A 13,021-nucleotide genomic window follows, 5' to 3' on the forward strand; every position below is an offset into this window, starting at 1 on the left:
TATGGCTATGAAAAATCAAAGTTATAGAAGATACGCTAACAGAATAAGCTACTGTGTGGAAGACAGCTTATTCTGGTGTTGCATGTGATGGACAGCTTCTGTACATCAGATGCACTGTAAACCCATAAATCTCTCTTTTATGTGTACTCTATGGAACTATATAAAACTAAAAATTTTACTGCAATAGCTTACTCACTAGCATTCTTCTTAAGATTCAAGGACAAGTTCTAAAATAAATAGACAAAGTGAGACATTAAAAACAGCATATGAATGCTTCAGTTCACTTACCCCAGGTAGATGAATGAGAAAAAGAAAAGCAGCAAAAGAGAAGAAATGATAAGCCAGCCATGGATCACCTGAATAAAAGATATCAATACATATTTTTTTAAGATTTGGGGTTTTTAATTAATATCCACTTAAAAATGCTTTTAAGGTTATTTTCTCTTTTGATTTAAGCAAGAAAATTAATACTCAGACATCTCTCTTTTGGTTGTTGCTAAGTTCATATTCAGTCTACACACATTACTGTATTTCAATTTACACTTATGAACTCTAAGTGCTTTGTGGTCTTTCAATAGAGGCTCTATACAGTGAAAACTATTGTTTGTATAATTTTTAGGCCATTCTGATAAGTGGCATTAACAGCAGAAGTATCTGGCATTAACAGCAGAAGTATTCGGCATTAACACAGATGGAAAACATGATTCATTTTTGTGCAATTAAAGAGCTTGCTCTGATTCTAAATCATTTTCAGAATAGAGTTATAAAATTGAATGCTGGAACACAGAAAACCTTTCACTTCTTATCTGCTGAAATTCAGAATTAGCATGTCATTGATGAATAACTATATAAGGATTTCTGTATTCTCATATCAATATGTATCAATCATCTATAGACATAATCCCTAATTTTGATATGAGAGCAAATACACATGCCCAGCAATTTAACAAAAAACAGTTCAGGGTTGTACTCAGCTGGAACATGCAAAGATTTAACCCTGGAAATGACAGACACGCGGACTTTGCACTGACAAAAGTGCACAGCACTCTTGTATGTTACTGTGCACAATTACACATTAAGATGGAAGAGACCTGTAGCTTTGGTAATCTCTAAATCGAGAATGAAACACATTTGTTGAATTCCCAGCACAGAATCTTACCTATAAAACCAGATCCAACACTGCAAGTAGAAAACCAGTCAGAAGCAATAACCTAGAAATTCAAGCTGGGAAAGAAATCCTGCTTCAAATAGACATGCTTAGTGGAAAACCAGCGATGTATGCTCACCAGATTAAAGTATTCAGAAAGTGGTTAGAAATTGTGTTATCTTTTTCTCTTATGAAAGATGTGTAGTAGAATGCATCTTATGGTATAGTTTTTAAAATACTTTGCAAAAGTTAAAACATGCACACAGGCTAAAGGAATCATGTTTATGTGAGGCAACCAGGCCTTGCCAGCAAATTAATGATCTAGCTATTAGTTAGTAATGTAGAACATTTAGGCTAATACTAAGTTTTTCACAAACATTATTTAAATTCTCAGCGATTTTTGAAACATTCATTCTCATCCTTCACACTGTTCCTCAAAATAGGTTCAAATTCAACCGTCAACCTAATAAAACTTGTCATTTAACTTGCTAATCTAACAGACTGGCTTTTCATATTTCCTAGTATAGTCTCTAAAAGACTTCATTTCCCACATGTAATAAGCATGATGCCTGTAAAGATGCTGCAGCAAAACTGCCAAAGTATCTGTCTCAGTCCGTCAAACTGTCATTCAGAGCTAGTGGGGAGGGAAGAAAATATACTAAAGCTGAAGACTGAAAGGTACCTGAAGCAGAATCCAACTTTTAAACAGCTTGTAAAACTACCTTTTATCTAGCTAATGACATAACAAGAGGAATTTTAATTCTCTGTAAAATTAGTTGAAACCACTTCTTTCCTTTAATAACAACATGACTTCTAGGCGTAATTCTTCTATTTGTAGTATAAGCCCTTAAACTTTTTTACCACTTAGAAATTAAAGTGAATACTATTGTTTCATTCTAGTAAAGAATAAAACATTAATAATGTCAAACTCCAAGGCCATTGGTACCAAGGAAAATGTTTGCACACACTTTGCATAACCATTGTACTACAGGTAGATTCAAGACTTGTCGTAAGTGGGCATTTTACACAAAGTTCGTTTTATTCTCAGTAGTCTCTCATTTGCTATAGCATTTTTCAGATCACCAGTCTCTTTTCATACAAGTGATTTTTCCAAAGTATTTCTTGCAACTTTTGGCCACTGTTTTCCAAGCAGGATACCATGGCAGGTTTGTTGTCTACTAATTAAATAATTTTCACTCTTCATTTGACAACAGCCTCAATACTAATTAATTGCTGGTACAGAGTTGACTGTGACAGCAGAATGCAGACAATTAAATTGAGCTACAGCAGCTGAATTTGGCTAAAACAATGACAAATGCCAAGAATACTAAAAAAATGGTATAAGAAAAGTTAGCTAAATAGAATTATCTTTGAATATACTGGTTCTGGTTAGATGTAGGAGCTAGGATGAGGACCATGCTTAACTTATCACGTACAGGAGAAACATAGGAAACTAGGAGCAGTAAAGCTGTGACAGTATTTCCTTTCTTCAAAGGGGTTTTCAGATAAAAATATTACAAAAATAAGCAAATTATCACTATCAGCTGGAGGTATAATGTTCTTTCATTGTAAGTTCCATTCCCCATAATCTAGACTACATTCTACATATAGAACTGCATGCAAAATGCAATCAGATGGACTACATTTTACAGCATGCTGGTATAGCAGCATAGAAATACACTGTTAGCAATTCTAAAAATAAGTCATAGATTTCTTTTAATTAGCATAAAATAACTACGGGAAATTTCTGTTGTCTGATCATTCTTATCTTTTTAGTACAGCAATTATTTTTGTAAGAAGAATGTGTGGTACTTTGTAAGGTCAAGAAGGAAGCCAGAAATGTGAAAAGCTTAGCAAAAAATAGTTGATGCCTTCAGCACCTAAGGAGAACCCGCTGGGTGCCAAGAAACCTAGCTGAAGTACATTAGTTATTTGACTTCATTAGAACGGACAGAATTGGCAATTTTAAAAGAAAACTTTGTCAATTCAGATTTAACACCACGCTGTGATAAAAAGAGAAAAGTCTATACTTCAAAAAAACATTATTCCAAGCTGTATGCAGATTCAGGCAAAAATAATTTCCCCAGTCGCTCCACAGATACCTTGAAAAGGGATTTCACCCACAGTCATGAAGACCAAAACCATTTTCCCCTCTTGGTAATAAAGTGAAGCAAAGCTTTGGGCCAGTGCATGGATTCTACCGCCTCTTTTATAATCATGAAACAGGTTCAAAGTTCTGGCTGCACACTGGGAAGTTTTATTAGGCCAAGCCTTGTCAAATTGGTCATTAAAACCAAAACGCAACCAGGAATTTTCACAAACAACTCCTCCCAAGCAGGTGACATTGCAATTATTTATGCTGAGCCTGGACTTGTCTAGATTACATTATCATATGATTGAAGTCTTTTACAAAAGAGCCTTACTGTCTCTGTGTTTGCTATAAGGATATCGTCTGGCATGTACAGCCATGCACACATATCACACTGTTGGGAGACTTCTGTACTGGGGTAGGGTTGGGAGAGGGGAGTGGAAAAGCCCCTGAGGCCCTCAATAGATTTCAAATGGTAGGACCAGGTCTGTACTTCATAGTCCTTGACGGCAGGAAGACTTCAATACATGGGCATTTCACAGTAATAAGAAGCAATGGTACCCCAATTCTAACCGACAAGAGCCAGCAGGGTTAGCACTAAGCCTCTGTCTCCCTGCTGCATCAAAAGACCAGAAGCCACAAAACTGAAACAAACTGAATCACCAGTTCTACTACACTTGCTCACTCATCCTTGGTAACACCCTTCATTTTGTTCCATTCTCAATAATCTGTACTAATAAAACTAGCACAATTACATAAGTCAGCTGTATTTATACTCACCTTGTAGCACCTGTATTTGTAAAGCACAACCAGGAGTATGGTCATGACAATGATAACGCTGATCATGATAGCCGCGTTGAGAATTGAATTCAGGGCTCTTTGTCCTACTGTCTCTGTCTCTTCTGTGAAAGGAGTGTAGATGCTACAACAACAAAGAGTCAACTGAAATGCCACTCAATGCAGATGTTTCTGATACACGAGGCAAACATCAACTGAAATTGCACTAATCTTTCAATTCAGAGCTGTGACAGCAACACGTATTTTCTACTTGGGCAAAATGTGAAAGGTGGCATAGTATCATATTAGGCAAAATTTAATTAAAAAAAAAATAATCTTTAGAAGACTTGCTTTTCCTACATTCTTAGATTATTACTATTTCATACTTTGTAAAACAAACAAAAAAACCAGAACCCCATGTTGTTTGATAGAATTACTCACATGCTATGAATCATTAGACTATTACTGCAGCTAGACCTTTATGAGCACACACCATCTAGTGGATTTGCAGTGAAAGGCTCCCCAGTGATTTCAACAAACCAAAGTATGGGCTCAACTATCTTTTTCTTAAAAAAAAACGCAACAGACTGGGAAAAAATCCCCACTTCATTAGCAGGTGGGAACACTTACCATAAATAAAAATCTAAAGAAAAATAATTCCTTGATTAACAACTTTGACGAAGAGAAAGAATTTTGCATTTTATTGAAGCATTTGATGACAGGCTTATGTCAAAAAAAATTTCAAAGCCAAATACACTTTGAATTATTTTGTCTAAACGTTTTCACAGTGGAACATTTAGACTGATTTGCTGCAGGTTCTGACAGGTTCGGTGCCCTTCCTTTGTCTCCTTTCTCTCAAATCAGTTTTCACTGAAATTGCCTTTTTTTGGCAACATTAATATTTTGCCACAAAAAAACCCCAAACATTTTCTATGTAGGAAACCTGCCAGGAAAGTTTCTCTAATTGCAATGGATGTAAACCTCATAAAGTTTTCTTCTTCTTCCATTTGAATTTCTTTATCAAACAGCATAGACAAATCAGAACTTGGCATATCTGTTACTTCATTTAAATGAATAGCTTTTTCCTTTTCCAAAATGTTTGTATTCTAGCAGACTACAACTGAAATGGCTTTGGTTCAGGTTTGAGCTTATTCTATAAATACCACCACAGGGCATGATGAAGTATTAAATCAAGGACTAGGATTTGAATCAAGCAGTAACAACCACGTTATCCTGATTGTTCACCAGACAGAAAACAAATGTCAACAGTACCACAAAGAGAGAGTCTGGCTTCTGAATGGAATAAAACAAAACTGTCTTTGGGCTGGTGGAAGGGAAAAGGGAGCCAAGATGGAGTTCACTGCTTGAATTAGACTCCTGAAGAAATGGAGATTAAGGAAAATTTTCTAAGTTAGTCGATTAAAAAGACTGGGGGAGAAAATGATACATACAGCTGTCCATCCTTGCGTGTGTAAAAGCTGACAGACTTGATGGTTGCAACAACAACCACCATGCAAAGTGTGACAGGTACAAACAACATAATCACATGTTTTGCGCCATATTTCAGTGTCAGCTCCTCATCTTCTTCTTCATCGTGTTCCACCACTTGCTGAATGTTTTGTGGCTGCCCATTGGTCTCAGAGTCAGGATTGTCATTTCTTCTGCGCTCACTATTATCATGGCGACGTCTCTCGCAACTGTCATTCTGCAACACATAAAAACCAGTTTCCTCAGCAACTATCCACAATCATACTCCTGTACACGAAGCAAAAAGAATATGTGTAAGGTAATATTTAATGTCAGGAACACTTGGCTCAGCAAGGACTTAAAGAGTAGTAATTAATTGCATCACACAGTTATCAAAAGAATGGGAGCACAGTGTGACGTTAGAAGCATTTGTATTAAGACCAGCAAAAGCTGAAAGTAGGCTGGTTGCATCTTTCCTTTAAACAGAATTTTAAAAGCTGAATAAAGACAGCTTTTTCCCTTTGGTCCAAACTACAGTTCATACAAGGGTGCATGGTAGAAGATTACTCACAACTTCACGAGAATTAACTTCATCTGTTCCTAGAAATGCCACATATTTATGAACCTAACTCCATAAGAATCCCAAGAAAATTCCTGTCTTTACCGCGTTACAACCACTACTGTACATTAACCAGAATATATTAAAATGGAGTTTCAAGAGGCATTGTGTTCCCACATTTTTAGGGAGAAGAATGACACAGAAATGTGATTAAACTCAGGTAATTCTCAGTCTTTGTACCAAGATTTGATCCCAGAGATTTACTGTGATGAGCTAAGTGTGCAAATTCTCTCTCTCCTTTCCCAAGGATACTACTGCCACAACCTGCTACTGACATTGAGGAAACTCCACCACTCCTGTTAACAAATACAAAAGAACCTCCCAGCCTTCCTGATGCTGCTACATGAAACATGAAGGGTATAATTTGAACACAAGGTTAATCTTAATTCAATGGAATTAAGATTAACCACAAGCAAAACCAGAGACTGCTAACAACATCTACAAGTAAATGATGACATCTGCACTACTCCTGGTGTCTCAAACCTTTTGCCTCTCTGCAAGAAGCCCCATCAGCAGGGGACATTCAGCCTTTTATACACAGCGTGCACATGCAGAGAACACAACACAAAAGTAAGCTACATTTCACCTGTTCAGGACTACAAAGAAACAAAACCATTTATGCCTACCAGTCACCCTAAAGAAGCCCTAAAACGCAACAGTAAGACTACATTTTTTTACTGCATTACTGTCCAAAGTCAAAGCTGTACCGTTCCCATTTCCTCCACTCAAAGAATTTTAACATAAAAGGGAACTTTCATAAAAACTTTTGATCCCTTACAAAATTAATCTGATTTCTTCAGAATTACTTCAAACAGTTCAGTTCAATTAGGTGCCCTAAAGCAGCTTTAGATTAAAACATACAACGAACTGAAGGAAGATACCTTTTGCAGTATCTTTAAAATACTACTCATTCAGCAAAATTGCTCTAGACATGAGATAGGGCATTGAAAATAACCTAATGAATTTCTGCTTACACACGTAATTTTTTCCTTATACATACAATGTTAAAGTCTCATTACCTGTTTTTAACAGCACTTACACCCATACCTGCTGACTTGTATCTCATTAATTCACTGCAGATTTTTGACAAAGCAATAATCATTTCAGAGATTCTTAATAGATAATTTTCCCTGCCCCACCCTCAGGACAGATGAGATGTCAAGTCTACCCTCAGGAACTCAGGTTTTCAAAAGCACTTGAGTGATTAAGGAGTACAAGTACCTGGACTTTGAACTGCAAACACTGACACTGCTAAAACCTTTGTCGAAGCTCTACAACTTCCCCAACTCATGAAAAATTTGTTTCTACAAAACATTACCAAGTAACAATACACACCAAACACTTTCCCTATTTACTCCTTTTCTGTGGTATCCTCAGGATCAAGGCTCAGCAGGGTTTCAAGAACTGTCCTCATGGAAAATTTGCTTTATTTTTTCAAAAAGGAAACTGAATATAAGAGGAGGGGAAAAAAAAAAAAAGTCTAAAATTCTCTTAGTTAAACAATTAAAACTAGCAGGCAAACAGATTTTGAGACTTCAGGTTTTAACCTTAATTTGAATTTAGTACCATTAAAGTATAGCTCAAAAAAGATCTTATGTTCAATATTACTTCTTATTAAATGAAAGATTTATTATAAATCACTTGGCATTTTGTGTAAAATCCTAACATAGAATTATCGAAAGTCAGATAGAAACAGCAATATGGGAGAGTGCAAAGAGATCATGTTTAATTATTCTGAAATGCTGGCTGCAACTGAACCTCTCTCTGTACGGATTATAGCTGAAATGTAACATTTTTCACTTTGATAGTAAAATACTCCATTTCTCTCAGTCTACAAGATGACAACAATAAGTTCACCTGCCTAAATAATCTGCCTGAGATGATCATAAGTAATACTATGCTGGAGATGATCAGAGACTTGGAACACTTCACAAGTAAAGCAGACTTAGTATTTAGGTTTCTCTACATTTGCAGAATACGTTGCTCTTTTCCTGCTGTAATAGCAGTCCTGCATGAGGAAGCCCCTACTCCTGTTTTAGGCATAGAAATATAAAAGTGAAGTAAGAATCCACAGCTCTGCACAGCACAAGACAAAAAGAGCCAAAGGAAAAGCCTGATTAACTAGCACACCACTACAAAAAACTCAAACAGAAAGAGAAAAATTGAAGAAATTACACCAGTATGTGCCGTTTTATTCTCTTCACTAGTTAGGAACAAAGACACAATCACAAAATGTCTTTACATACTAAAACTCTGCATGACAAGCAGATCAGCATTAGAAGAGTTGTAAGAGTTATCCTCTCATTTGCTGTTAAAACTAGGAAAAAGTTGTCCTTTCAGGCTACTAAAGCGAAGCTAAAGGTGACATGCACGTGCCCCACTGCTTAAAAGAACAAAGCGCACTCATATCCTACCTTATCAGTATTAAACAGAGCAGAAGCCATGGACTCTTGCTGAAGTGGAAGCAAAGGAACAGACTCTTCACTTTCCTCAGACATTGTTAAAAGTGAAAATTCTGAAGCTAAAAAGTCAGTAACACCTGTTGTAACACCGTAAGCAAATGTAAGTTATGAACTACGTGCCTTCAGGTGAATAAACAGTATCAAAAGCAAAGCGCTAATGTGTTTTTTTCCTATCAGTAAAATAGTTAATAGCAAACCCAGAGTAATGCACCTGAACCAAGAGATAAAAACCTAGCATATTTGATAAGTTTTTACTTATTAAATCCAGATTTATACATCAGGAGCAGACCACCTTGCCTGACGGTGGGCACAAACCTCTTTAGTTCTCACATCATTTACGTTTAAAGGTCATGATACAATGACAGATAGCGAAGACTGTTCTGAGCTCTTGGGGTGTGACTGGAAGAAGAGATGGCAAATAATAGTATTTAGTGTTCATTCACACTCTGACTGTTAGCCACAGAAGCTGGCTTAAGCTTTCCTTAAGCAGGAAAGGATTTTTGTATGTCCATACAAAAACAAAGCAGATGTGTGTAGGGGAGAAAAATCATGACAACTAAGTATTGAAACCACACCTAGAGTTACCCTTAAAACATGGAAAGAAGCAGCACCAGTAGTAGTAATTCATCAGTAAAATCTGTTAGTGAGAAGAAAATAGAACCATCTGCCCTCCATTGCTGGGAAGGAGCATCACCAAGTTACCTGTAAGGATGGTGAGCCCACAGCTCATCACCGAGCTCTGCCATTTTAACCTGGCAGAAGTGTTCAATAAAAGTTAATCTCTCACCTGTCCAAGATGAAAATAAACCTTTTTCATTCCCTCACAAAGCACACAGTAGGGAAGTTCCCACTTTTCTATTTTTATTAACAGCTTCTAAAAGCAGTAAGGTTTTAGTCAGACTGACTTTTTGATTTAAAAATAACTTTACAAATGTTTGGGGTTTTATTTTTACTGATATACCAGGTTGCTGATTTGAGATAAAAACAAGGATTTTTCAAAATCCTGGGTTGTATAGAAGAGTTAGAGCAGCGATCAAAATATTCTCTTGAATCACTGCCATAACCATGGCTACAAGTGGCCCAGCCTCACAAGAGCATGTCTGTGTCACAGGGAAATCTGATCTTTAAGAGCTATCACAAAAACAAAGAACTGAGCATGACAAATCCAAGAGCCTGAGCACCACACCCAAGCAGATCATCTAAACCTGGTTTTACCAAAACACACGTGGTACAGTGGGTACAGTTTGAGCAACAAGTCTTTCAAAGCAATCTCATGGAGGTTTATGGTTTGAGTTCCCCCTCCCCACAAAAACCTCAGCAACTCTGAAAGCACCTAAACAATTATTCACAGACAAGACAGTGCTGCTCTTCCTGCACAGGAGCAGTCCTCCAGCAACAGCAACAAAACCCAGGCTTCATGCTCTACATAGACTAAAATGAAGTCTGAGTGAGAAACCTATGAATCAAGCAGACCACAGCCAGGCTAGAACAAGAGTTCACCAAATCCTCTAAAGGTCAATGTTTGACATGGGAGCATCCCACCCACCCCATTTTCTTATTTTTCTTGAGGGCTTGGACATTCCAGCACCACTTTTAACTGGGGAAATCTTATCTGTATATAAAAATTAATTTGGAACATCAGATGATATTTTACAGAGTATTTCTTTCAGCTGTTTATCACAACAATCCAGATGAGAGAAAATTACTCCCAGAGTACTAGCATTCTGAACTGTATGTTCATCCACACTCATTACTCATGCTGATTTAACTGCTACCAGGTAATAAAATTCTTACATACAGTGTTGCTGAGGTGGTTATCAGGAAAGTTTTCTGTCAGCTGCCCATGCTGAAACTGGGGTAAATGCGCAGATAGTTCTGTCATTGGGGCTGTCCTCTGGAAATCACTTATGTACACACAAAATGGATCTTTCCTCTTGAGATGCTGAAAGGAAAAAGATGTGTAAAAAGTCTTTGTTCTTACATGACCAGGTTCTCCACTCCCTCCCTACCCCAATTTCTAGAGTTCACATAGACCAAAGACAACCATTTTCCATCTACACCACCACAACTGTATCACATCTACTAAGAGGTCGTAATATGGATTTTACAGCATAAAAATAAGTGTCTAATTGTTATCAAATTAGTTCATCAGCCACAGAAGTAATCCAGCAATAACCTAATAATTCAAAACAGTTTTCCATTCCTTCCTGTGCAATAAATAAGCAGCACTGCATGCTTAGTCAGAGTTCTTTTACGTTTCTATCTCCACAGAGTACAATTGCTCCAAGTTGTTCGGTTTTGGATTGCTGATAAGCCCAATGGGAATCTTCAAGCACAGGGGACTGAGTCACACTCGATCCTTTAAAATTCGGATATATCTTTAATTTAATGTAATGCCCCAAGAGCAACCTAGAGCTATGGAGAACAGTGTTTGAGTTGAGCCTCAAGAAGTAACGTTCATTCATTTCTCCTAGTGTTAAGTTTTATGTATCAGCTAAATGTACATACAAATAGAATCAGAGGTTCATAGAATGGTTTGGGTTGGGAAGGACCTTAAGACCATCTAGTTCCAACCCCCCTGACATGAGTAGGGATGCCTCACACTAGACCATGCCACCCAAGTCTTTGTCCAAACTGGCCTTGAACATCGCCAGGGATGGAGCATTCACCACTTCTTTGGGCAACCTGTGCCAGTGCCTCACCACCCTCATTGTAAAGAATTTCTTCCTTGTATCTAAAGTGAACTTCCCCTTTTTAAGTTTAAATCCATTACTTACCCCATATGCTTGTAATAGCTTTATACATTCCTCCCCAAAAAAAGTCACTTGCTAACATTTTCCTATGCAAACATGAATAAATCATGTGCTCCATAACAAAGGAGGAGAAAGCAATACAGGGGAAGAGGAAGAAGGGTGATGTAACCACCTAAATTTTAGAAAAAAACTAATTTGAAGAAACAATGGGGAAGCCTAGATAAATCAAGTGAATAAACCAGTGCCTCAAGGGTGGAGTGCCAGTCCCCACTTCCATCTCAAGCAGCTCCTGCTCCTACCTTGTGCCAACTCCAGCATGTGTCAGTCCTCTATTACAGTACATTTTACTTGCAAAAGTGGAAGAAAACAAATCCAGGAAAAGAAAACAAGAATATTTTTTCTGCTGGTTTAGTATACTCAACTAATGTACGGAGCGATCTCAAAAAAACCTCATACAAGGGAGGACACCACAATATATGGTTTCTCAGCTCTCATATCAGCAAGCCACAAGTGCTGCAAGACAGCACCATGAACAGGGAGTGACACCTATTTTCAAACATAGTAAAATACAGAAGCTGGTTCCCTACTTGCATATAAATATGTATCTTATAAGACTAGTAGTGCATAGTGCTTACTAACTTCAACGGGGATGTAGCTTGCACTAAAGAGCCATTAGGAAGCAATGCCAATTTAACCAGTCTAGTGGGAGCATGCAAACTGTTTGGAAAAAGAAAATGTATTCTAGTACTCACTGGAATGTCTCTCTCCTATGTTTGTAATTAAAAATAAAGCACATCTAATTTACAATATAATGAAATGCAACATTAGATAAAAATAAACAGGCATTGTGTTGTTTTTAAAGTTTCTGCACAAATTCTTTGACTGGGCTACAGAATATAAACAATGGTGTTTTAAGGCTGCTTACTGGTAAAAATCCTCAGTGACAAGGCCACCACTCAGGAAAAAGTTAGGTATTTTTATCCAAATGTGGAGTATCTGAATGAGATTTTTCACACAGCAGCATGTCAAAATTCTAATTTAATTAAATTACAGGAGAGAGGAGGGAGAGAGAAAAACAAAACACCGCCAAAAAACAAACCCACCAATCCACGAAATGAAGACTGGTAAAGAAAACCACCACAAAAATCATCAAAACCATCCCGCTACTGAGTACAGAGAGAAACTGAAGAGAGGGGGAAAACCGACAGAAAAGTTGCAGCACAGCTTGAATGACAACATCTACCAGGCCCCAAAAACTTGTTTTCACCTTTGAAAACTCGAGAGCTCAGAACATGGACTCAGGACATCTTCACAAACAGCTTTATTTTTTATTTTTTCAATAAACGAACACTCAATTTAACTACGAACGAATGAAATCTAGAAATCAATTGCACATAAATAGACAAAAATTTTTACTTGTTTTACCTGAAAAGGGACTCACCAAAACATTTTTTATTTTTCCTAATGAAGCTGTTAATAATAGCCTGCCTAGAAAAGTTCTTCCTTGCTTCCTTTGTGACGAACAGGATTTACTTACAGCTATAGTTTTCATGTACTACATTTAGCCTGTGAGGCTGTAGTTACACACGAAGCTCTACGCCGTTCCTCTGCTGAGAAGAGAGCAGCAGGCAAGTATTGATCGGTGCGGCACGGTTAACTCCTGCCTTCTCCCTCCAGCGAGGAGTAGACACTGTGCCTTCCTGAGGG

General features: G+C 37.4%; 1 protein-coding gene across 2 annotated transcripts in view; it reads right to left on the reverse strand.

The window, feature by feature from the left end:
* The window catches only part of PSEN1 (presenilin 1), a 19,294-nt gene extending 8,789 nt beyond the window's left edge, over positions 1-10,505 (reverse strand). The window contains exons 1-5 of one of the 2 annotated variants that reach the window (XM_010011025.1): positions 10,360-10,505; positions 8,514-8,552; positions 5,465-5,718; positions 4,017-4,158; positions 289-356 (exon numbers count right to left, since the gene is read on the reverse strand). In XM_010011025.1, the coding sequence (XP_010009327.1) occupies positions 289-356; positions 4,017-4,158; positions 5,465-5,718; positions 8,514-8,552; positions 10,360-10,443 (587 nt within the window). In that variant the 5' untranslated portion in view covers positions 10,444-10,505. The remainder of the gene's footprint in view (positions 1-288; positions 357-4,016; positions 4,159-5,464; positions 5,719-8,513; positions 8,553-10,359) is intronic. The other variant, XM_010011026.1, reaches the window with a different exon arrangement.
* Positions 10,506-13,021: the final 2,516 nt, after the last annotated feature.

This window comes from Nestor notabilis, unplaced genomic scaffold, assembly GCF_000696875.1.
Source record: "Nestor notabilis isolate BGI_N333 unplaced genomic scaffold, ASM69687v1 scaffold33983, whole genome shotgun sequence".
Lineage (NCBI taxonomy): Eukaryota > Metazoa > Chordata > Aves > Psittaciformes > Psittacidae > Nestor > Nestor notabilis.